Here is a 26,661-nt window from a genome sequence, read left to right as displayed (position 1 = left end):
GGAAAAAAGAGTCTGAACTTCAAACAAAGCTTTCTTCATTTCTAATTTTAGTATATATTTAATCTAACATTAGCTTTCAGTTTTAATTATGGTTCAATTTTCTTCAGCCGACATCGAAGACATGGGAGTCCTCGTGATATAAGGTTGCCACAGAAACAAAAACAATACCTGCATCTCTATTCAGATCGTGTTAGTTATTGTGACGGAACTGCGGAATGTCATGCTCTACTGAATAGCTTGCTGTGTCTAGCTTTTAAAGCACACTGCAAATTCAGGCATGTTTTCCGGTGCTCTGCAGGTGAGAGAGCAACCAGCGACCATCTATCCTCTGCATCTCTCCTTAGATGGACCTGTTGACATGTTGTCTCTATTGTTTCTCTCCACTCCTAACACATTGTCAGGCATGGTGAGGTGTTGACACTTAAGCAACCTCTCGGCTTGTGGTGCTGCCCGTGAGCTAACACATTCCTCTAGGCCTCCTCCAGCCTGACCCCTTTATTCTTCCTCATCAGCACTGCTTTGCCACCTAGGAGTCAGCTCCTTAATACACCACTTAATAGTACACAAAATGGGGCCCTCAACCCTTTTTTCACTTTTGTGTCTGTGTGTGTGTCTCCGTCTGTGTGTGTGTCTGTGCATGTATATGTGTGTTGTTTTTTCTTCTCTCTCTCACTCCTCCACTCTACCTGGTAAAGGCTGTGACAATGCCAGCGGGCGGTGCCTGTTCGCTTTATTAGCAATAAAAGTTAATGGATGGAGCATGCTGATATCCTCGGCCCTCCATCACGCATGTTGACAAGTGCGTCCAATCAATGCCGGCTCTCCAATTAAAACCCGGTATGCGACCTGCCATCAGCCCCTAACCACGATGCCTCACAAATGACAGTTTCATACATAGTAAATTGCTATCGGATCAACTCCATAAAATATTGAAGTTGCTGTAATTGTGTGCGATCGCGCCACCCCGTAAACTGACCCTGCAAAATTGTGTTCCCACTCCCATTCCATAGAAGATTGAGAGGCCAGAGTGATAGTTTGTCATAACAGTGATTCAAGGAAAAAAAACATTAGAATGAATAAAAGGCTTCAGAGTCCTGCCATTGATTAAAACAATATTTCCAAACAGAGAGGAGCTATATTGGTTTCAAGTTAACACGTAACTGTTATTGCCTCTATATCCATTCCACCCCAGTGGAAAACAGTGACATATCCATGGAAAGGTGTTCGCAGCATGATTCAAACCTCTGTTTTGACCTTTGACCCCATCTCCCCTGTGGAGTCAGAACGCAGCAGGGAGGCAGGTCAGGCCTAAGATCAATAATTCACCCTTCACTACTGCTCCTTCTCCCCTGCATGTGGCATTCACCAACTCATCCATCTCCTTCTCAACACTCTTCTCACAAAATGCTTTCTCTCTTGTGATCCAACTGGAAATAAATAACTGTGTGTGTGGGTGTGTGTTTGATGCAGGTGTACAGTATGTGTTGCCTTTGTGTTTCATATTGCAAGCAGAGCTAAGATAGAGAGATGAAAATATAATCATTCCAACCGTTTGCACAATGTCAACTGGATGTTTGAATAACTGTAGTGTATTTGAGATAACCATAGAGCATAAAGTTGATGTAGCACTTGAACAGGAGACTGGAGCAGTAAGACATTTTGCTTGCACTGTATAATGTCACTGAGGAATAAAACAGTTCCAAGGCATTCCAGAGGGAACCTATGGAAAGATCATTATAATATAGAGTTTTAGTGATCTGTTAAGTGACTGTTAAGCTCTTTCCTTCCACACATCAACAGGAAGTAGTTTTGGGGTAGGGGTGCTGTGATTTTTTTGCCAAGAGGGGGCTATATCGGTCCACTAGTAAAGGACTATTAAAGACCCAGTGCACTACTTTTGTGAAAATGTATTTTTTCCAGAATTATTTTGGATTTTTCAGGGGCTGCTGCAGCATCGTCAGCACCCCTACTTTCCGTGGCTATGCTTACACACATACCATACCATCTGGAATAAGAACTCTAAGTGAACCAAGTCTGTCACAATGATACTGTGTAGCTGCAGTAAATAAGACACTGTATTATTGTCACACTGTCCTATTTTTTCAGTATTTTCTAATCCATCCTTTACTTTTGGTACCGTAGAGATTGCTTTTTGTTTTCTGGCAGATGATTACAATATAAGAAGAAGCTCAAAACAATATCCCCTTCAGATTGATATTTGTGTGTTGCTCAACAGATTCTCATTGTGGCTGTCTACTCTTTGTTTTGCACTGGCCAAGATGGATGGCCTTTCATCATGGACACTATTTTTGTCTCTGTTACAATCTCATATTGCCTTTGATGATACCAATTGAAAAAAACATGCTTCTGCATTTATTTATACCTATTTCTATTAGTTACCATGGTGAGCTGCTACTCTAGATCTGAGTAGTACAAGACCACATTACCTGACAAGCAACAACCTCAAAAATGTACAAATAGGTTAACAGAGAATTTACAGGACAGCCAGCTAGCACTACGTGGTTTAGCCCAGATTAAACACAGGGAATACTCATGGCTTCATTATATGTCATTACACCTCTAATGACTTGTTAATTTCCTGTGAGCTGGGCAGAGCGGGCACCTGTGTGAGGCAGAGGGCTATCAGGCATCAGCCTCCTGTACCTACTGTAAGCTGGCAGGCCCCTGCGCACTTCCAGATCTTTGGCCTTGGGAAATCATGTCCAATCATATTGGAAGCGATCGGACCAAAAAGCCACCATTCGTAATCCCCCTCATCACTTTTACGCCTGTAGACTCCCACCTGCTCCCCAACACGACAGGCCAGAGGACAGGGACAGACATGGCAGCTTTGGTGGCTCTGAACAAACGGGTGGCAGTGATATGGTGGCACACATGCTTTTGTTGTTTGCAGGTAGTACTGTGCCAGGAAGAGTGGTGTCCTTGGGTATTTTCTCTTCAATATCTGTGTGTATGTGCCTCTATTTCTCTGTCTGCCTGTCTGCCTGACTGTCTGTTAATTTGTCTGTCTATCTGTCTCACTTTGTAGCTCTATCTCCCTGTTCTCATCTCTCACACAGCCCATAATATTTATATTCTCCTTCGCTATGTCTCTCTCTGTCACTTTAGAAGCCCTTTACAATTGTACCTGTATACAGGTTGAACATTTCTGATTTGGCCACTGATAAGTGCCTACATTGTGTCATGACGTTGCCCTGTTGGGGGAGGTTTATGCCCCCCCATAAATACCGTTCCCCCTTTTTCTCTCCACTCTACAGAATGGACACTTGGAAAGTCTTTTGTTAACATAGGGAGAGTATTATAACATCAAAGGGTTGGGAACCGAACAATATTTCGGTAATCCAACCAGTTGAAAGTATCCGTTGGTACTTGAAGAATATGATGTCAGATCAGTTGTCATCTGAGACATTATTACTGATGATAGGACAACATAAACTGTATCTTGGAAAGTCTCCACATCAGATTGACATGGAATTGTTGTGCAATTTAAATGTTTAAATATGAAACTATTTGTGAAAAGATTAAATGTATTGTTTTCAGAAGTAAAATATGCTCAATCAGTGGCCACACGCAAATGAATAGGCCTTTACTAAATTTCTATAAGAGCCCCTGTGACCCAATTCATGGCGAACTAAGCCAACCTCAGTGTGAGCTCTGGTTGCGAATGGTTGAACGACTACTACCTAACGAAATTAACATTGTGTTCCCGATGATGTGAGGACTATGTTCATACGTTTAGAAGGGTGAATTTCAACATGGAGGGGACGATCGCCACTCTGGAAGGAGGAATTTGAATATACCAGCTAGAATTTTAATTTTAATTTCACCTTTATTTAACCAGATAGGCTAGTTGAGAGCAAGTTCTCATTTACAACTGCGACCTGGCCAAGATAAAGCATAGCAGTGTGAACAGATAACAACACAGAGTTACACATGGAGTAAACAATAAACAAGTCAATAACACAGTAGAAAAAATAAAAAGAGTCTATATACATTGTGTGCAAAAGGCATGAGGAGGTAGGCAAATAATTACAATTTAGCAGATTAACACTGGAGTGATAAATTATCAGATGGTCATGTGCAGGTAGAGATACTGGTGTGCAAAAGAGCAGAAAAGTTCATAAATAAAAACAGTATGGGGATGAGGTAGGTAAATTGGGTGGGCTATTTACCGATGGACTATGTACAGCTGCAGCGATCGGTTAGCTCCTCAGATAGCAGATGTTTATAGTTGGTGAGGGAGATAAAAGTCTCAAACTTCAGCGATTTTTGCAATTCATTCCAGTCACAGGCAGCAGAGAACTGGAAGGAAAGGCGGCCAAATGAGGTGTTGGCTTTAGGGATGATCAGTGAGATACACCTGCTGGAGCGCGTGCTACGGGTGGGTGTTGCCTTCGTGACCAGTGAACTGTGATAAGGTGGAGCTTTACCTAGCATGGACTTGTAGATGACCTGGAGCCAGTGGGTCTGGCGACGAATATGTAGCGAGGGCCAACCGACTAGAGCATACAGGGTCGCAGTGGTGGGTGGTATAAGGTGCTTTAGTAACAAAACGGATGGCACAGTGATAAATTGCATCCAGTTTGCTGAGTAGAGTATTGGAAGCTATTTGTAGATATCGCCAAAGTCGAGGATCGGTAGGATAGTCAGTTTTACTAAGGTAAGTTTGGCGGCGTGAGTGAAGGAGGCTTTGTTGAGAAATAGAAAGCCGACTCTAGATTTGATTTTAGATTGGAGATGTTTGATATGAGTCTGGAAGGAGAGTTTACAGTCTAGCCAGACTCCTAGGTACTTATAGATGTCCACATATTCTAGGTCGGAACCATCCAGGGTGGTGATGCTAGTCAGGCATGCGGGTGCAGGCAGCAAACGGTTGAAAAGCATGCATTTTGTTTTACCAGCGTTTAAGAGCAGTTGAGGCCATGGAAGGAGTGTTGTACGGCATTGAAGCTCGTTTGGAGGTTAGATTGCACAGTGTCCAAGGAAGGGACAGAAGTATACAGAATGGTGTCGTCTGCGTAGAGGTGGATCAGGGAATCGCCCGCAGCAAGAGCAACATCATTGATATATACATAGAAAAGAGTCGGCCCGAGAATTGAACCCTGTGGCACCCCCATAGAGACTGCCAGAGAACCGGACAACATGCCCTCCGGTTTGACACACTGAACTCTGTCTGCAAAGTAGTTGAACCAGGCAAGGCAGTCATTAGAAAACCGGGGCTACTGAGTCTGTCGTTAAGATTATGGTGATTGACAGAGTCAAAAGCCTTGGCCAGGTCGATGAAGACGGCTGCACAGTAATGTCTTTTATCGATGGTGGTTATGATATCATTTAGTATCTTGAGTGTGGCTGAGGTGCACCCGTGACCAGCTCGGAAACCAGATTGCACAGAGGGGAAGGTACGGTGGGATTCGAGTTGGTCAGTGATCTGTTTGTTGGCTTGGCTTTTGAAGACCTTAGATAGGCAGGGCAGGATGGATATAGGTCTGTAACAGTTTGGGTCCAGGGTGTCTCCCCCTTTGAAGAGGGGGATGACTGCGGCAGCTTTCCAATCCTTGGGGATCTCAGACGATACGAAAGAGAGGTTGAACAGGCTGGTAATAGGTGTTGCGACAATGGCGGCGGATAGTTTCAGAAATAGAGTGTCCAGATTGTGAAGCCCAGCTGATTTTTATGGGTCCAGGTTTTGCAGCTCTTTCAGAACATCTGTTATCTGGATTTAGGTAAAGGAGAAGCTGGGGAGGCTTGAGCGAGTAGCTGTTGGCCGAGGTTGGAGTAGCCAAGAGGAAGGCATGGCCAGCCGTTGAGAAATGCTTGTTGAAGTTTTCGATTATCATGGATTTATCGGTGGTGACCGTGTTACCTAGCCTCAGTGCAGTGGGCAGCTGGGAGGAGGTGCTCTTGTTCTCCATGGACTTTACAGTGTCCCAGAACCTTTTGGAGTTAGAGCTACAGCTAGCCTTTGCTTTCCCGACTGACTGAGTGTATTGGTTTCTGACTTCCCTGAACAGTTGCATATCGCGGGGACTATTCAATGCTATCGCAGACCGCCACAGGATGTTTTTGTACTGGTCGAGGGCAGTCAGGTCTGGAGTGAACGTTTTTTTGAACGGAGCATGATTATCTAAGATGGTGAGGAAGTTACTTTTAAAGAATGACCAGGCATCCTCAAGTGACCGGGTGAGGTCAATATCCTTCCAGGATACCCGGGCCAGGTCGATTAGAAAGGCCTGATCGCAGAAGTGTTTTAGGGAGCGTTTGACAGTGATGAGGGGTGGTCGTTTGACTGCGGACCCGTAGCGGATACAGGCAATGAGGCAGTGATCGCTGAGATCCTGATTGAAGACAGCGGAGGTGTATTTGGAGGGCCAGTTGGTCAGGATAACATCTATGAGGGTACCCTTGTTCACAGATTTAGGGTTGTACCTGGTGGGTTCCTTGATGATTTGTGTGAGATTGAGGGCATCTAGCTTAGATTGTAGGACTGCCAGGGTGTTAAGCATTTCCCAGTTTAGGTCTACTAACAGAACAAACTCTGAAGCTAGATGGGGGGGCGATCAATTCATAAATGGTGTCCAGGCACAGCTGGGAGCTGAGGGGGGGTCGGTTGCAGGCGGCAACAGTGAGAGACTTATTTCTGGAGAGATTCATTTTTAAAATTAGAAGTTCGAACTGTTTGGGTATGGACCTGGAAAGTACGACATTACTTTGCAGGCTATCTCTGCAGTAGAATGCAACTCCTCCCCTTTGGCAGTTCTATCTTGACGGAAAATGTCATGTTTTGTTATTGATTATCATGCCTTGTCCCTGTTCTTCTCCTTCTATTCGTTTCCCTCTGCTGGTCTTATTAGGTTCTTTCCCTCTTTCTATCCCTCTCTCTCCCCCTCCCTCTCTCACTCTCCCGCTCTCTCTTCTCTCTATCGTTCCGTTCCTGCTCCCAGCTGTTCCTATTCCCCTAATCAATCATTTAGTCTTCCCACACCTGTTCCCGATCCTTTTCCCTGATTAGAGTCCCTATTTCTCTCCTTGTTATTCGTTTCTGCCCTGTCGGTTCCTTGTCTAGAATTCACCGTGCTGTGTTTGTGTATCGCCCTGTCGTGTCGTGTTTTCCTCAGATGCTGCGTGGTGAGCAGGTGTCTGAGTCTGTTTGGTTCAAGTGCCTTCCCGAGGCAACCTGCTGTTCACCTGCTGTTCAAGATCGAGTCTCCAGTTTGTCCTCGTCATTTCGAGTGAAAGTTGTGTTTTTTGATTGTATTTACTTTACTGGATTAAAGACTCTGTTTTCGCCAAGTCGCTTTTGGGTCCTCTTTCACCTGCATGACAGAAGGAACCGACCAAGGAATGGACCCAGCGACTTCAGACGCTCGTTACACTGCCGTCGAGATCCAAGGAGCCATGCTCGGCAGACACGAGCAGGAATTGTCTGCTGCTCGCCATGCCGTGGAGAACCTGGCCGCTCAGGTTTCCGACCTCTCTGGACAGTTCCAGAGTCTTCGTCTCGTGCCACCTGTTACTTCCTGGCCTGCCGAGCCTCCAGAACCTAGGGTTAATAACCCACCTTGCTACTCCGGGCAGCCCACTGAGTGCCGCTCCTTTCTCACGCAGTGTGAGATTGTGTTCTCTCTCCAACCCAACACATACTCTAGAGAGAGAGCTCGGGTTGCTTACGTCATTTCACTCCTTACTGGCCGGGCTCGAGAATGGGGCACAGCTATCTGGGAGGCAAGGGCTGATTGCTCTAACAAGTACCAGAACTTTAAAGAGGAGATGATTCGGGTTTTTGACCGTTCAGTTTTTGGTAGGGAGGCTTCTAGGGCCCTGGCTTCCCTATGCCAAGGTGAACGGTCCATAACGGATTATTCTATTGAGTTTCGCACTCTTGCTGCCTCTAGTGAGTGGAACGAGCCGGCGCTGCTCGCTCGTTTTCTGGAGGGACTCCACGCAGTGGTTAAGGATGAGATTCTCTCCCGGGAGGTTCCTTCAGATGTGGACTCTTTGATTGCTCTCGCCATCCGCATAGAACGACGGGTAGATCTTCGTCACCGGGCTCGTGGAAGAGAGCTCGCATCAACGGTGTTTCCCTGCTCCGCATCGCAACCATCTCCCTCCTCTGGCTCAGAGACTGAGCCCATGCAGCTGGGAGGGATTCGCATCTCGACTAAGGAGAGGGAACGGAGGATCACCAACCGCCTGTGCCTCTATTGCGGAGTTGCTGGACATTTTGTTAATTCATGTCCAGTAAAAGCCAGAGCTCATCTGTAAGCGGAGGGCTAACAGGTGAGCGCAACTACTCAAGTCTCTCCATCAAAATCCTGTACTACTTTGTCGGTCCATCTACGCTGGACCGGTTCGGGTGCTACATGTAGTGCCTTGATAGACTCTGGGGCTGAGGGTTGTTTCATGGACGAAGCATGGGTTCGGAAACATGACATTCCTTTCAGAGAGTTAGAGAAGCCTACGCCCATGTTCGCCTTAGATGGTAGTCATCTTCCCAGTATCAGATTTGAGACACTACCTTTAACCCTCACAGTATCTGGTAACCACAGTGAGACTATTTCTTTTTTGATTTTTCGTTCACCGTTTACACCTGTTGTTTTGGGTCATCCCTGGCTAGTATGTCATAATCCTTCTATTAATTGGTCTAGTAATTCTATCCTATCCTGGAACGTTTCTTGTCATGTGAAGTGTTTAATGTCTGCCATCCCTCCCGTTTCTTCTGTCCCTACTTCTCAGGAGGAACCTGGCGATTTGACAGGAGTGCCGGAGGAATATCATGATCTGCGCACGGTCTTCAGTCGGTCCCGAGCCAACTCCCTTCCTCCTCACCGGTCGTATGATTGTAGTATTGATCTCCTTCCGGGGACCACTCCTCCTCGGGGTAGACTATACTCTCTGTCGGCTCCCGAACGTAAGGCTCTCGAGGATTATTTGTCTGTGTCTCTTGACGCCGGTACCATAGTGCCTTCTTCCTCTCCGGCCGGGGCGGGGTTCTTTTTGTTAAGAAGAAGGACGGTACTCTGCGCCCCTGCGTGGATTATCGAGGGCTGAATGACATAACGGTTAAGAATCGTTATCCGCTTCCCCTTATGTCATCAGCCTTCGAGATTCTGCAGGGAGCCAGGTGCTTTACTAAGTTGGACCTTCGTAACGCTTACCATCTCGTGCGCATCAGAGAGGGGGACGAGTGGAAAACGGCGTTTAACACTCCGTTAGGGCATTTTGAGTACCGGGTTCTGCCGTTTGGTCTCGCCAATGCGCCAGCTGTTTTTCAGGCATTAGTTAATGATGTTCTGAGAGACATGCTGAACATCTTTGTTTTTGTCTATCTTGACGATATCCTGATTTTTTCTCCGTCACTCGAGATTCATGTTCAGCACGTTCGACGTGTTCTACAGCGCCTTTTAGAGAATTGTCTCTACGTAAAGGCTGAGAAGTGCTCTTTTCATGTCTCCTCCGTTACTTTTCTCGGTTCCGTTATTTCCGCTGAAGGCATTCAGATGGATTCCGCTAAGGTCCAAGCTGTCAGTGATTGGCCCGTTCCAAGGTCACGTGTCGAGTTGCAGCGCTTTTTAGGTTTCGCTAATTTCTATCGGCGTTTCATTCGTAATTTCGGTCAAGTTGCTGCCCCTCTCACAGCTCTTACTTCTGTCAAGACGTGTTTTAAGTGGTCCGGTTCCGCCCAGGGAGCTTTTGATCTTCTAAAAGAACGTTTTACGTCCGCTCCTATCCTCGTTACTCCTGACGTCACTAGACAATTCATTGTCGAGGTTGACGCTTCAGAGGTAGGCGTGGGAGCCATTCTATCCCAGCGCTTCCAGTCTGACGATAAGGTTCATCCTTGCGCTTATTTTTCTCATCGCCTGTCGCCATCTGAGCGCAACTATGATGTGGGTAACCGTGAACTGCTCGCCATCCGCTTAGCCCTAGGCGAATGGCGACAGTGGTTGGAGGGGGCGACCGTTCCTTTTGTCGTTTGGACAGACCATAAGAACCTTGAGTACATCCGTTCTGCCAAACGACTTAATGCCCGTCAAGCTCGTTGGGCGTTGTTTTTCGCTCGTTTCGAGTTTGTGATTTCTTACCGTCCGGGTAGCAAGAACACCAAGCCTGATGCCTTATCCCGTCTGTTTAGTTCTTCTGTGGCTTCTACTGATCCCGAGGGATTCTTCCTTATGGGCGTGTTGTCGGGTTAACAGTCTGGGGAATTGAAAGACAGGTTAAGCAAGCACTCACGCACACTGCGTCGCCGCACGCTTGTCCTAGTAACCTCCTTTTCGTTCCTGTTTCCACTCGTCTGGCTGTTCTTCAGTGGGCTCACTCTGCCAAGTTAGCTGGTCATCCCGGTGTTCGAGGCACTCTTGCGTCTATTCGCCAGCGCTTTTGGTGGCCGACTCAGGAGCGTGACACGCGCCGTTTCGTGGCTGCTTGTTCGGACTGCGCGCAGACTAAGTCGGGTAACTCTCCTCCTGCCGGTCGTCTCAGACCGCTCCCCATTCCTTCTCGACCATGGTCTCACATCGCCCTAGACTTCATTACCGGTCTGCCTTTGTCTGCGGGGAAGACTGTGATTCTTACGGTTGTCGATAGGTTCTCTAAGGCGGCACATTTCATTCCCCTCGCTAAACTTCCTTCCGCTAAGGAGACGGCACAAATCATTATCGAGAATGTATTCAGAATTCATGGCCTCCCGTTAGACGCCGTTTCAGACAGAGGCCCGCAATTCACGTCACAGTTTTGGAGGGAGTTCTGTCGTTTGATTGGTGCGTCCGTCAGTCTCTCTTCCGGGTTTCATCCCCAGTCTAACGGGCAAGCAGAGAGGGCCAATCAGACGATTGGTCGCATACTACGCAGCCTTTCTTTCAGAAACCCTGCGTCTTGGGCAGAACAGCTCCCCTGGGCAGAATACGCTCACAATTCGCTTCCTTCGTCTGCTACCGGGTTATCTCCGTTTCAGAGTAGTCTGGGTTACCAGCCTCCTCTGTTCTCATCCCAGCTTGCCGAGTCCAGCGTTCCCTCCGCTCAAGCGTTTGTCCAACGTTGTGAGCGCACCTGGAGGAGGGTGAGGTCTGCACTTTGCCGTTACAGGGCACAGACTGTGAGAGCCGCCAATAAACGCAGGATTAAGAGTCCAAGGTATTGTTGCGGCCAGAGAGTGTGGCTTTCCACTCGCAACCTTCCTCTTACGACAGCTTCTCGTAAGTTGACTCCGCGGTTCATTGGTCCGTTCCGTGTCTCCCAGGTCGTCAATCCTGTCGCTGTGCGACTGCTTCTTCCGCGACATCTTCGTCGCGTCCATCCTGTCTTCCATGTCTCCTGTGTCAAGCCCTTTCTTCGCACTCCCGTTCGTCTTCCCTCCCCCTCCCGTCCTTGTCGAGAGCGCACCTATTTACAAGGTACATAAGATCATGGACATGCGTTCTCGGGACGGGGTCACCAATACTTAGTGGATTGGGAGGGTTACGGTCCTGAGGAGAGGAGTTGGGTTCCGTCTCGGGACGTGCTGGACCGTTCACTCATTGATGATTTCCTCCGTTGCCGCCAGGATTCCTCCTCGAGTGCGCCAGGAGGCGCTCGGTGAGTGGGGGTACTGTCATGTTTTGTCATTGATTATCATGCCTTGTCCCTGTTCTTCTCCTTCTATTCGTTTCCCTCTGCTGGTCTTATTAGGTTCTTTCCCTCTTTCTATCCCTCTCTCTCCCCCTCCCTCTCTCACTCTCCCGCTCTCTCTTCTCTCTATCGTTCCGTTCCTGCTCCCAGCTGTTCCTATTCCCCTAATCAATCATTTAGTCTTCCCACACCTGTTCCCGATCCTTTTCCCTGATTAGAGTCCCTATTTCTCTCCTTGTTATTCGTTTCTGCCCTGTCGGTTCCTTGTCTAGAATTCACCGTGCTGTGTTTGTGTATCGCCCTGTCGTGTCGTGTTTTCCTCAGATGCTGCGTGGTGAGCAGGTGTCTGAGTCTGTTTGGTTCAAGTGCCTTCCCGAGGCAACCTGCTGTTCACCTGCTGTTCAAGATCGAGTCTCCAGTTTGTCCTCGTCATTTCGAGTGAAAGTTGTGTTTTTTGATTGTATTTACTTTACTGGATTAAAGACTCTGTTTTCGCCAAGTCGCTTTTGGGTCCTCTTTCACCTGCATGACAGAAAATGTTATAGTTGGGTATAGAAATCTCCAAATTTTTGGTGGCCTTCCTAAGCCAGGATTCAGACATGACAAGGACATCAGGGTTGGCAGAGTGTGATAAAGCAGTGAGTAAAACAAACTTAGGGAGTAGGCTTCTGATGTTGACATGCATGAAACCAAGGCTTTGTCGATCACAGATGTCAACAAATGAGGGTGCCTGGGGACATGCAGGGCCTGGATTTACCTCCACATCACCCGCGGAACAGAGGAGGAGTAGAAAGAGCGTGCGGCTAAAGGCTATCAAAACTAGTCGCCTAGAGTGCTGGGGACAAAGAATAAAAGGAGCAGATTTCTGGGCGTGGTATAATATATTCAGGGCATGATGCGCAGACAGGGGTATGGTGGGGTGCGGGTACAGCAGAGGTAAGCCCAGGCACTGGGTGATGATAAGAGAGGTAGTATCTCTGGACATGCTGGTTGTAATGTGTGAGGTCACCGCAAATATATAGCATGAGTTTATAGTATCGCAACTTGGTATGAACTGTGAACTCGTATTCACTAAAGGAGTGATACATCCTAGACGTTGAGTTATCAGCAGCAACTGTAAACGTGTGTGGCCTACGAAAGGACGAACAACCTCCTCAGAATGACAGGGTCCTGCGATGTTTCCGTTCCACCACAAGATGACAGACTGCAACGTTTCCGCCCAGAAATATCCTTCAAAGGACAAGGGAGATCTCTGCTGGGCAACCCAGCCTTCAATCTTCGACCAATGTATCAAAGCGCAGCTCAGAGTAAACATATTTCTTGCATTTTCCTTTTCCAAATGGGCATTATTTAGAATGCATAAGATTCTGTATTTACAATAGCATAGCTTCATAAGGTCTGATAGAGACCCAATCCTTTTGTTCCTCAGTCTTCCCGCATTTTCATTAAAACCCAACCCCCTTTCTTTGTGCAACCAGCCGTCATATCGGTTTTGTCCACGAGGAACGTTTTATTTTAATGACATAATTAGTAATCAATGTATGATCCATCCTGTGTATATGTAATTCTGTGTGATTATTTTGGTATTTAGTATAGAAATAAACCACATTTTGTTACCCAGGGTTTGTGAAGATAACCAAGAATTTTACGACATTCAGATGAGACTTAATTACATTTACATGATTAGTTTAATCAGGTAATATTAATTACAGAGAATTGATTTTATAAAATATCATGTTATATAATTTAATCCATAGTAAAGACACAACAATTGGAAAGCAGTGGCTGTACAGTAGCATGCTATAAATTACTTCAGAGCTCAGGCTCTGTGCTTCATAGCGCTGTATGGGTTTTGTTTGACTGAAAGTCTTGTTCTGTACATGAGTACCGCACGGGACAAGAAGTTGCCCCCATCACTCCTGCATTTTTTGTTGTCTGAGTGAGGGAAGGCCTGTAAATTAAAAGGACTCAATGTGTTCAATGTGTTGAGAATTATAATAAATACCATTTTGATGTCATACAAGCAAGCCAAACACCTGTGAATCCAAATTTGCACACTTCCATATCATAAAACTCATGTCATATACAGCATCAATGTTTATGATAACTAGGTTTGATATAAGCTACAAGATGACATGACATCACACTGGGTTGTTCTTTACAGAATGAGCCTATGTTTGTCTATTGTGAAGAAAATTTGCCGTGGAACATGCGCTTGAATGCACACAACTCCTTTCTACGCTCACCAAAATGACACTCCCTTTCTCTGAATTGCCTTGTGAAAGCTTAACATTGTAAGATCACATTTTATAACTTAGCTAGTCATGTTGGCAATAGAACAAGCTTTCAAATGATGCCCACCTGACACAGATTGATATTTAAACAGGGACGTTTTTGGATTGCTTAAAAAAAAACAGTAATTGTGTGATGGCAGGGATAACGGGTTGTGATCCAAACAAAACAACTACAAGTGTGCTTGCTTTAGTTTATCAATGGCACAGCTAGGATAGATTTTTTTAAAACACCTTATCATTGAAGACTCTTCTTTGTGCACACTTTGGAGAGTTGTGTGGCCACTTGGAGACATTTCCCACAGGTGTAAAGGGTTAAGACCTTGCTATCTGGTAGTAATTATCATTCAATAGCGCCAGTCAACAATGCAGCCTAAAATGCTGCTAACCTTTTTCCTTTCTGCCCTGATTATTCACAATAGAAACGTGCAGCCTAATTGCATATTCCCACCCTCGACATAATATGTGTGTATCGTGGTCTGAGATCTGTATCATATTCCCACCCTCGACATAATATGTGTGTATCGTGGTCTGAGATCTGTATCATATTCCCACCCTCGACATAATATGTGTGTATCGTGGTCTGAGATCTGTATCATATTCCCACCCTCGACATAATATGTGTGTATCGTGGTCTGAGATCTGTATCATATTCCCACCCTCGACATAATATGTGTGTATCGTGGTCTGAGATCTGTATCATATTCCCACCCTCGACATAAGATGTGTGTATCGTGGTCTGAGATCTGTATCATATTCCCACCCTCGACATAATATGTGTGTATCGTGGTCTGAGATCTGTATCATATTTCCTCTTCCTTGAAGAATTAAATACATTTCTCTCTCTCTCTCTCTCTCTCTCTCTCTCTCTCTCTCTCTCTCTCTCTCTCTCTCTCTCTCTCTCTCTCTCTCTCTCTCTCTCTCTCTCTCTCTCTCTCTCTCTCTCTCTCTCTCTCTCTCACTCACTCATCATTCACCTTGCTTTCTATGTTTTCTTTATTCCATCAGGACCAAATATCCATTTGTTGTATACAGAGCTTGGACAATGGACCAAACATCCAGATCAATTCCACAATGGAATTGATTTAAGCTTTAAATGGCTGGCGGATCTCTGTCATTCTGTCTCTCCTGAAATGCATAATCATTCATCTGATTCCATCTATACCATTTTCCCACAGTCCACATCACGACAAAGTAGCAACATATCCAAGCAGAAGTAATGGACAGAACGGACACACCAAGGACAGAATGGACTATATGTCTTTTCAAGCTCTCTCTTTTTCAAAGTAACGGACGATATGTCTCCTTTTCAAACTCTCTCTTTTTCAAAGTAATGGTTGTATCATGATTTATCTAGTAACAATATGATAGCACTAATATGAGGGTCACAACAGGAAATTGAGGTAATACCGTTTTTTTAAGGAAAGGAAAAGATTGGGTTATTGTGGTAATAACATTGAGCCACAGAGGAGACCTTTGCTTTATGTTAGATATGTGGATTTTGAAGCATTCCCCCCCAAAATGACCAACCACTGTATTTGTTCTGTTTTTCTCTATGTACAACTAACAAAACCAAGTTCTGAAATCCATCAGAAGTACTGCCAGTGCGTTTTCCAAAGTAGGACAGCCTCAGTCTCAAGGCGTCAACTTATGACTAAATCCACTTCCAGTTAAGTGTTCAGGCTTTATTCTGATCAGGCTATTGATGGCAGTGTCTTCTTCTTCTATGCCCATCATAGGGAGGAGGCCATCATGTCCACCTACTTTGACACAGTAGATGATCTCCTGGCGTCTTTCGGCCCGGTCCGAGACTGTTCCCAGGACAACGGGGGCTGCAGGAAGAACTTCAAGTGTGTGTCGGACCGCAGAGTCGACTCAACAGGCTGTATGGTGAGTTACTGTCACCTCTGTAAAACCTCTCGAAAGAAATGTAATTCCCACATTTATTCTTAGTATGACACAATGAGAATTGCCACACAATGAAGTGCTATATGTAAGTGTAATGTCTCAGCGATGTGTAATTTCTCAGTTAGAGGATTCATAATCTCCCATAATTTAGAGGATTTATGTGATTCAGTTTGACTTCATTGAGTTAAGATGCTTTAGGCAGTTGAAGATCTGCTAATTAACACATACACATTGATACAGGGGAAAGGGAGTAGGCGCCGGTCGTTTCCCACCACATTCTGAAGAGTGTTAGGCATTCCATGATGATAAGGATCTTGGGACATGTTTCTAAATCTGTGATTGGCAAAAGTGTGAATGTTCACACCACCTGCTTCCATATTGAAAGCAAGTCAAACAGGTATAAAATGAAGATGTCATGATCCCAGGCTTACTCAAATCATGAATATCCCCAAAAATATAGTCTGAAACTGAAATTTTAGGAGTAGCTACATTGCCACACCCAGAAACGTTAGAAGTTATAGGCTGTCGTACTGTAACCTACACTCTTAGAAGGGTTCCAAAAGGGATCTTCAGCTGTCCACATAGGACCCTTTAAATAACCCTTTTTGATAACATGTAGAACCCATTTTGGTTCCACTTATAACTCTCTGTGGAAAGGGTCCTACATGGAACCTAAAAGGGTTATTTAAAGGGTTCTCCTATGGGGATAGCCGAAACCCTTTTAGGTTCTAGATTGCACCTCATAGTGTACTGTAGGAAACATATTACAGTTGATTTGATATGCAATACAGTACATCTTTGAGTGAGCGGGGTTGGTCGTTTGCATATTTACAACGGGAGGAGAGATGGAGGAGAGACGGGAAAGGTCCAATGCCAGAGGTTTGGCTGGAGTTTGGGCGGAGTCGTAAAACAATTACATTTATGGGGCAGTTGGGTAGCTGTGTGATGGATGGCTTGATCATTAGGGGAAAGGGTGCTGCTGTAATTTGACTGGCCTCTGGGCTGTATGTCCCTAAGAATGAGAGCCAAACACTGATACTACAATTTCTACTGGGGCTGTTAAAATAATTGCTGAATCGAGAGAGATCTGCTCAACTCTTGCTATCCTACTCGGAGAGCCAGCTTAAAAGGGATTTTGCCTCACACAACTATCAGAGAGTAATTGTTTTACCCACAAATGTAATGTATTGCTAAATATTGCCTTATACCACTCAGAGGTCTTTCACATGAGGATTCACCAACACAGTGGACAATAGTGTTCTTATAGTGCAACATTGTGTTAACCTGTTGCAGCTTACTTTACATGCCTCCAATTTGTAAAGACATGGAAACATACATATTTATTCTACATCCATATACACTGACGGGACCATTCACACTGGAAACTGTTCAGCGTGAAAAACCCAGTAGAGTTGCAGTTCTTGACACACTCAAACCAGTGCGCCTGGCACCAACTACCACACCGTGTTCAAAGGCACTTAATATTTTGTCTTGCCCATGAGGGTACAACACTCATGTAGATACGCGTGGTTGTATCCAAATCATTGCATTTCCATAATGTTTCAAACATTTATCCCTTTAGAGGGATAGGTAGAGTCAATGCATACAACTCAGCTCTTACTCCAGACATGGTTACCATGACAATCTGGGATGTTCTCGGAACCATATACTGTATCATAAAAATATGCCATGCTTGAGAAAAAGGCATCTTTAGTCACCAGGACTTATAAAGGGTGATGTAGTGCTTGCACTTTGTTTTTGTTTTTTTTATCATCAAAGGTGAGATTTTTCACGAGTACATTAGATAAAACCCCATGACCTAAGCTCCTGTGGCTGAAACCTGAAGTTCATAAATGTGTAGTAACAAATAGGGCAAGAGTTATCTGCTTTAACAATGAAAAATAACTGTGAAAAAATATTAGTTGGCACTAGCATCCACTAAGTAGTGTTATTCATTGAAAGTCACATTTTTTTAAAACATGAATCTCTGGATATACAAGGTAACTGCCAAAATAAAGGAAACACCGACATACATTGTCTTAATAGGGTGTTGGTCCACCACGAGCCAGAACAGTTTCAATGCACCTTGGCATAGATTCTACAAGTGTCTGGAACTTTTTCCCACAAGAAATTCAATAATTTGGTTTTGTTGATGGTAGTGGAAAATGCTGTCTCATGGGAGATTCTGGAAGGGCTCCTAAGTGTTCAATTGGGTTCTGATCTGGTTAACTGAGATGGTCATGGCATATGGCTTATATATTTGTCATGCGCATCAAAGCAGCAAACCACCACTCGTGCCATATGGGGGCATTGTCATCCTATGTGTACATAGCCACGGTAGCCAAAATAATGTCCTACCCAGCATTTTTATAAGCATAATGTCATTTTAATTGCTTAATTAACTCAGGAACCACACCTGTGTGGAAGCATCTCATTTCAATATACTTTGTATCCCTCATTTACTCAAGTTGTACCCTTATTTTGGCAGTTACCTTGACATCTTAACCATATGGCTCAAATACTTCATGTTTATTGTTGTGGAACGGAATGTGCACCATGTATAGGTACATCGATTGAGTTATGATGGTGCAGTAAGTTATCTCTTGGCTACCTGTTCTTTTCTGAAACATATACTCCCTCCCATGTGTTATGTTTCTTCTATCATCTTTTCAATGCAGTCACTCTTTCCCCCGTTTACCGCTTTCCATTCAAACATTCAGAGTGAGACGTGAGCTACGTGTCAACTCTACTCAGAAAGACACTGCTCTCAATGTGTGATGATCCCTTCAGAAGCTAGGCTAGCTTTTCATTTCATATGTTGTTTCTTACCTTAAGGTTAACATTGAATTATGGCTTTTATGGATATTTTTTCCAACTTTTATGGAATGAAACTATAGCACTTTTTCCAAAGAGGAAAGATGCAAAAGACAGAGAGGCAAATGTCAGCTAGCACATCAGAGAGAACAGAAGGAGGTATTCTTTTTTGACATCATTTGTCTGGTGCCATATGGTTTTCATCAATATCATGAACAATTTAGCATTGATTAAAGAGGTATGACATTACTATCAGAGGGGAGAATAAAAGTCAAGGAAAATAGTTTTGATTGACAACGAAGGAGGCACATTTTGTGGGCGACTTAGCAAAGTGAGATGCAATATGGGTGCTCAATCAAGCTATGTAATTAGTGTTTAAATACAGTAGGCATTTATTGACTAATTCTACTATGTTGTTAGTGTATTTATAGGTACTTTTAACAACCCATAACACAACATTTTAAGACATCATTGGGAGTCCTTGTCATCTCCAAATTACTTAGGAAATTGCTACAAAGAGATGAGTACTCTGCTAAAGCAATCATATTTTGCCTCTTTTTGTGAAAATGAATCCTTTTAAGTGTGCACTCCACCTCTCTGTCTAAGATGTTATTACTGAGAGAGTGGATGAGAAGCAGATATATAAACCTCTTAAACTGGCCAATTTGAAGGGTTCAGGGTGGGAAATGCTATAGTAGGTGGCTTTGGAAGACACACAAAATCATAACCATAACAGGGGAAGTGGTGGAAGGGCAGGAGAAGAGGACGTTGTGATCAGATGAGCCTGTTTCATTTAACACAATGAACCACGCTAGAACTCTATGCCATTGTCTAACTTGTCTTACATTTCTGCTACTTCTACTGTCGATGATTCAAATACCCTGCAACAGGCCACTTTTGTGTCTAAAAGAGAATTATAACAATGCCTGTTACAGTATTATGATCTTTCCCTGGTCTCTTTATATTTGCAATTAACATTCATGCCAAGCAAACAGTTATCAGTCTTTTGCTTAAAAATCACTTACCAATGTGCCACTCCCTATTTCTGTCTGTCCGGCTTTGGTTCCTTCAATAGCCTTTGAGTGCTTTGTCTACAATACATCAAGTTGTTTTTCAATGGTGCGCAGTATACATAATATTGTCTGATGACAAATGATTGTGATTCTCTACATATGTACATTATATTTAGCAGACACTCTTATCCAGAGCGAGTGAGTGGATACATTTCCCTACTTTTTTTCCATACTGATCCCCTGTGAGAATCAAATGCACAACCCTGCTCACCAACTGAGCCACACGGGACCGTTTCCTTAATTATTTCTCCAGTGGTTATGGTATTTCAGCTTACTAAACCCACAGCAGCTATGCACCATTAGCACTTGTCATGTAACGAGGCCTCACAGGTTTCAACGTTCTTTGCTCTTTATTTATTGACATGCTTTCATTTCCTCAAAGCACTGTCTGGACATATCACTGGTTCTGTGTTGATACGATTACTGCCTGCCATTAAGACCCACACGGTTTATCGACAACCTTGTATACGACACAACGCACTGGTGTCAACCTGACTCCTCAGAAAGAGGAAATAGCTCAAATGTCCAAAAACCAGCATGTTTGATTGCATTGCACTTTTAGTGTGATGACACGACCCAATGTTTTTGTTTTCATGGTTTCAGTTCACTGTCAGAAGTGTGACTTTTTTGAGTTGTGTATTTAGTGTAGCCTATATTCTTATCACACAAAAGCGAACTGCAGACATGAGGGAAACTGTCGCCATGCCAATTGAATCCAATATGCCTTCATTTCAAGGAATTAACATGTACTGTATCAGAGTAATGGCAAAAGCTAATCTTGTCTGGTGTATATTTCCCTGCACCCCAAGGATAATTATCAAGTATTCCTGCAGTACATCTGGAATATATTATGAAGTAAAGAGAACAAGCGATAGACTAAAAGCGTATTAATTAACAGACTATCGACTGAGGTGCAATAAACTAGTTCTAGCTTTGGGTTGATAAGGATGAATCTGGTTCCCATATGTGAAATTCTAATTAATTTCCTTGCATAATTCAGATCTCATTTGGAACGTTGCTGAATGGCCGCTGTTCCAATTCGCTAATTTGTTGCTAGCTTGTTAATTAAATGATTCAGTCCATATTCAGGCAAGTTAGCTATGTGATCCCAATGCCTCTCTGCCCATGGCCATGTGCACTTTTTAAAGCATCAGTTAGAGTCAACTTGGTTGCTATTGTTATACATGAAAAGGTAGCATGTTGTTGTCAAACTGTTTGCCTTTTCTTTATTCCTGTTTGTAGGTTTTTTTTTGAGAACTGCAGTTTATTCCTCCAAAGTGAGTGATAACTTTACCGATTCACACATAATCTTGAACATTGCCTCCTGTATTGTGCCTCATCCTGATATATGGATTGATATTAAACTGCTCTATAACAGAGCCATCTTGGTCCTACTCAATATGTTCCTGTCTTCGTTTGGACAGCAATGAGTTTGATAGAGATTCATGTTGTGTCTTAATAGGAATTAAAGGTCTTGTCTGTCTTAGATTATGAATCAAATAAATCCTTGTTTATTACTAACAGATCTTAAACATAATTTAACGATTGTTATCCCCAACAAAGCTGATTGGTCTCCTTAAAAGATAACTAACCGTTTGAGCTTCAATTGTAAATCGATTCTAAGCATGCCCTTTAAGGCTCTGAAAAGGTGGCAGTCATTTTGATGATTAAAAAATAACAACTCAATTTGTTGAAAGGTTACGGTGGCCGTTTCAGCTGCTGCTCACGCTGGAAGCTAATTATCCTCCTACTCTCTAGGAAGTAGGCTGCTATTTGGTTGCTGCTATTTGGTTGCTGCTATTTGGTTGCTGCTATTTGGTTGCTGCTTTTCGTTGGCACCAACACAAAGTACCAGTGATCAAACGCAATCACTAGATAGAACAATTAATAGAATAGTTATACAACACACGTGTTCCCAGCAATAATTATATGTTTTTAATTTGCCTCTGTCAAGGCTTTTTCGATTTACGTGTATTTTTTTCCGATCCAGGTTGGGCCTTATTATGCAATAAACGTGCATCTGTTTGTGTGTGTGTGTGTGAGTGTGTGTGTGTGTGTCTGTGCGTACTTGTATGAGTGCTTTCATATTGGCAGGCATGTGTGTATATTTGTGTGTGTGAATGATTATGTATGCATTTGATAAATAATCAATTTCCATCATATAATCTTCATGCTCCATACCCCAGTAGGATGCTGCCATGGCAGGTATCTACTCTGATAGCATAGAGGGATGAGGATTAAAATTACAAAAATGGGTCATCCCATGTCATTTCAGCAAGCCATGACACCCACCATCTCAGTGTCACGCCCAAGCTGTTTTTTCTCTGTGTTGGTTGGGGCGTGATAGTGACTAGGGTGGGTCATCAAAGGTTTTTGTATGTCTATGTTGGCTTGATACGGTTCCCAATCAGAGACAGCTGATTATCATTGTCTCTGATTAGGGGTCATATTTAGGTAGCCATTTCCCCATTGGTATTCTTGGGATCTTGTCTGCATTTAGTTGCCTGAGTGCACAACAGTAGCGGCACGTTTTGGTTGGTCGGTCGGTCGGTTTATTAAAATGATGTGGAACTCTACTCATGCTGCGCCTTGGTCTCATCATTACGATGAACGTGACACTCAGATTGTTCTGAAATAGTTTCTGCAGTTAGAAACATAAAATATTAGCATTCCTTTAACATTGTTTTGTCTAAATATAATTAGATCTCTGAGAAATTAAACTAATTGACTGCACCCAATTTGGTCTTTAAAAAAAAAGTTTATTTATATAATGTCCAATATATGTAGAACCTAAAATCAGATTTGTACCAAACCCCCGCAAAATCCACCCCAAAAGTATCAGTTTCAGTTCTCTGTTTGACAAGTAAACTGTGCAAAAAAAGGAAGGTACTCTCACTGTCAACTGCGTTTATTTTCAGCAAATTTAACTTGTGTAAATATTTGTATGAACATAACAAGATTCAACAACTGAGACATAAACTGAACAAGTTCCACAGATATGTCACTAATAGAAATGGAATAATGTGTCCCTGAACAAAGAGGGGGTCAAAATCATAAGTAACAGTCAGTATCTGCCAGTTCTTGCTGTGAGATGTTACCCCACTCTTCCACCAAGGCACCTGCAAGTTCCATGACATTTCTGTGGAGAATGGCCGTAGCCCTCACCCTCCAATCCAACAGATCCCAGAGGTGCTCAATGGGATTGAGCTCCGGGCTCTTCGCTGGCCATGGCAGAACACTGACATGCCTGTCTTGCAAGAAATCACGCACAGAACGAGCAGTACGGCTGGTGGCATTGTCATGCTGGAGGGTCATGTCAGGATGAGCCTGCAGGAAGGGTACCACATGAGGAGGAGGATGTCTTCCCTATAACGCACAGCGTTGAGATTGCCTACAATAACAACAAGCTCAGTCCGATGATGCTGTGACACACCGCCCCCAGACCATGACGGACCCTCCATCTCCTAATCGATTCCGCTCCAGAGTACAGGCCTTGGTGTAATGCTCATTCCTTCGACGATGGTGAGACAAAACCGAGACTCATCAGCGAAGAGCACTTTCTTCCAGTCCTGTCTTGGCCAGCGACGGTGGGTTTGTGCCCATAGGCGACGTTGTTGCCGGTGATGTCTGGCGAGGACCTGCCTAACATCAGGCCTACAAGCCCTCAGTCCAGCCTCTCTCAACCTATTGCAGACAGTCTGCACTGATGGAGCGTTCCTGGTGTAACTTGGGAAGTTGTTGTTGCCATCCTGTACCTGTCCCGCAGGTGTGATGTTCGGATGTACCGATCCTGTGCAGGTGTTGTTTAATTAATTTTGTAAAAATGTCATCTCCAATTTCGTGGTGTCCAATTGATTTAGTAGCTACTATCTTGTCTCATCGCTACAACTTCCGTACGGGCTCGGGAGAGATGAAGGTTGAAAGTCATGCTTCCTCCGATACACAACCCAACCAAGCCGCACTGCTTCTTAACAGAGCGTGCATCCAACCCGGAAGCCAGCCGCACCAATGTGTCAGAGGAAACACTGTGCACCTGGCAACCTTGGTTGGCGTGCACTGCGCCCGGCCCACCACAGGAGTCTCTGGTTCGTGATGAGACAAGGATATCCCTACCGGCCAAACCCTCCCTAACCTGGACGACGCTAGGCCAATTGTGCGTCGCCCCCTGGACCTTCTGCTGTGCCTATCTGGAGGCACAGCTGGCGCTGCAGTACAGCACCCTTAACCACTGCACCACCCGGGAGGCCCTTTGCAGGTGCTGCAAAAGGACAAGGTGTGAGAGCAACCCATGCTTTGGTTTTGTTTACCTGGTCACTGTTTCAAATGTTAACTTTGTAGCATTTGTGGCACAAATTCAATGCATGTCAATGGTATCTACACTAAATGATCAAAAGTGCTTTTTGAAAATTACTCGTCAAACATCTCATTTCAAAATCAGGGGCATTAACATGGACTTGGTCCGCTCCTTTGCTGCTATAACATCCTTCACTCTTCTGGGAAGGCTTTCCGCTAGATGTTGTGACATTGCTGCGAGAACTTTCTTCCATTCAGCCACAAGAGCATTAGTGAGGTCAGGCACTGATGTTGGGCGATTAGGCCTGGCTTGCAGATGGCTTTCCAATTCATCCCAAAAGTATTTGATGGGGTTGACATCAGGGCTCTGTGCAGGCCAGTCAAGTTCTTCCACACTGATCTCGACAAACAATTTCTGTATGGACCTCGCTTAGTGCACAGAGGCATCGTCATGCTGAAACAGGGAAGGGTCTTCCCCAAACTGTTGACACAAAGTTAGAAGCACAGAATTGTCTACAATGTCATTGTATGCTGTAGCTTTAAGATTTCCCTTCACTGGAACAAAGGGGCCTAGCCCAAACTAAGGGTCTTAACCCAAACCATGAAAAACATGAAAAACAGCCCCAGAACTTCGGCAAGACGGAGCTGCTCTTCCTCCCGGGGAAGGACTGCCCGTTCCATGATCTCGCCATCACGGTTGACAACTCCATTGTGTCCTCCTCCCAGAGCGCTAAGAACCTTGGCGTGATCCTGGACAACACCCTGTCGTTCTCAACTAACATCAAGGCGGTGGCCCGTTCCTGTAGGTTCATGCTCTACAACATCCGCAGAGTACGACCCTGCCTCACACAGGAAGCGGAGCAGGTCCTAATCCAGGCACTTGTCATCTCCCGTCTGGATTACTGCAACTCGCTGTTGGCTGGGCTCCCTGCCTGTGCCATTAAACCCCTACAACTCATCCAGAACGCCGCAGCCCGTCTAGTGTTCAACCTTCCCAAGTTCTCTCACGTCACCCCGCTCCTCCGCTCTCTCCACTGGCTTCCAGTTGAAGCTCGCATCCGCTACAAGACCATGGTGCTTGCCTACGGAGCTGTGAGGGGAACGGCACCTCAGTACCTCCAGGCTCTGATCAGGCCCTACACCCAAATAAGGGCACTGCGTTCATCCACCTCTGGCCTGCTCGCCTCCCTATCACTGAGGAAGTACAGTTCCCGCTCAGCTCAGTCAAAACTGTTCGCTGCTCTGGCTCCCCAATGGTGGAACAAACTCCCTCACGACGCCAGGACAGCGGAGTCAATCACCACCTTCCGGAGACACCTGAAACCCCACCTCTTTAAGGAATACCTAGGATAGGATAAAATAATCCTTCTCACCCCCTCCCCCTTAAAATATTTAGATGCACTATTGTAAAGTGGTTGTTCCACTGGATGTCATAAGGTGAATGCACCAATTTGTAAGTCGCTCTGGATAAGAGCGTCTGCTAAATGACTTAAATGTAAATGTAATTCCTCCTCCACCAAACTTTACAGTTGGCACTATGCATTGTGGCAGGTAGTGTTCTCCTTGCATCTACTAAACCCAGATTTGTCCATCAGACTGACAGATGGTCCAAACCAGGTAGTATCAGGATGTAAGCTGGAACACAAACCTAACAACTTCATTTATTTGAACAGGGGAATAAAACATCCCCAAATTCACTGAGAATACATTACATATGAAGAAACAATACTTCGAGCCCAGAGATCCATACTACTTGTCTGACATAGAGAATTCATTCTATATACTGGTTGTTGTGGTGGGATTGGAGTGGGGTGTTGTGGGTGGCTGTTGACCATTTCTCTGGACTAACTCATGTTTAGAAAGAGTGGTACAAATCAGATGTTAGGTACTGTATTTGGATGTTAGGTACTGTATTTATTGAATATTATTTGAATCCTATATACTAAAATGGCCAATTTGGGGGCAATAAGTTACCTTAATTTATCTTAGATCAAATTATATTTCAACAAAATAATGTTGCAGGAATGCTAATCTCATCTGTTTCTAACAATAAATAAAAAATCGGAATAATCTGAGATGGTGGGTGTCAAAATCCTCTTTCTTGTTCTTTTTGAGGTGGAACGACCCAAAATAAATGTTTATTTTTCCTGGTCTGTCTGTGAAGACAGAGTCCGCTGTGAATGAAATATAAATGAAGCAGGACTAATAAGATTGTGTTTCCCAAACTACCCCACATGGAGCCCCGGGGCATATGTTTGGACCAGCGGGCAATCTTATTAAAAGTTTCCACAGACTCTACTCCCTCTCTCTCTTCCCTCCACCATCAGCATTCAAACTGACTTCCAAAAACTCCCTAGCCCGGTGTTGATTTGCAAAGAGGATAGACGCCAGCATTGATGTGAGTAATGCTGTCCCTCACAGCTCATTGAAATGCAGATACAACTATATCAAAGGCCTGGAGAGCTGTGTTCAACCTGTGATGTCAAAACCTAAAAGAGAGGGAAGGAGGAAAGATAGAAAGTGTCACGGCCATCTTGTTCAATTTCCTCCCATCCTGAGTCTGTCTTTGGATCATAAATCTCCAGCTAGGAGGCTGTTAGTTACCCCGCCACTCGTTTGTACTTCCAGGAAATGGAAATGGTATTCTATTAATT

The 26,661-nt window shown here is 44.4% G+C and overlaps 1 protein-coding gene across 1 annotated transcript in view; it reads left to right on the top strand.

Annotated features, from left to right (window-relative positions):
• Positions 1 to 26,661, top strand: part of LOC124018162 (astrotactin-2-like) — a gene marked incomplete at both ends in the record, with an annotated part of 228,345 nt that overhangs the window by 118,591 nt on the left and 83,093 nt on the right. The window contains one exon of the mRNA XM_046333427.1: positions 15,659 to 15,809. Coding sequence (XP_046189383.1) covers positions 15,659 to 15,809 — 151 coding nt within the window. The remainder of the gene's footprint in view (positions 1 to 15,658; positions 15,810 to 26,661) is intronic.

Source organism: Oncorhynchus gorbuscha, unplaced genomic scaffold (genome assembly GCF_021184085.1).
Source record: "Oncorhynchus gorbuscha isolate QuinsamMale2020 ecotype Even-year unplaced genomic scaffold, OgorEven_v1.0 Un_scaffold_41:::fragment_2:::debris, whole genome shotgun sequence".
NCBI classification, from domain to species: Eukaryota; Metazoa; Chordata; class Actinopteri; order Salmoniformes; family Salmonidae; genus Oncorhynchus; species Oncorhynchus gorbuscha.
This window is presented reverse-complemented; position numbering and strand designations above follow the sequence as displayed.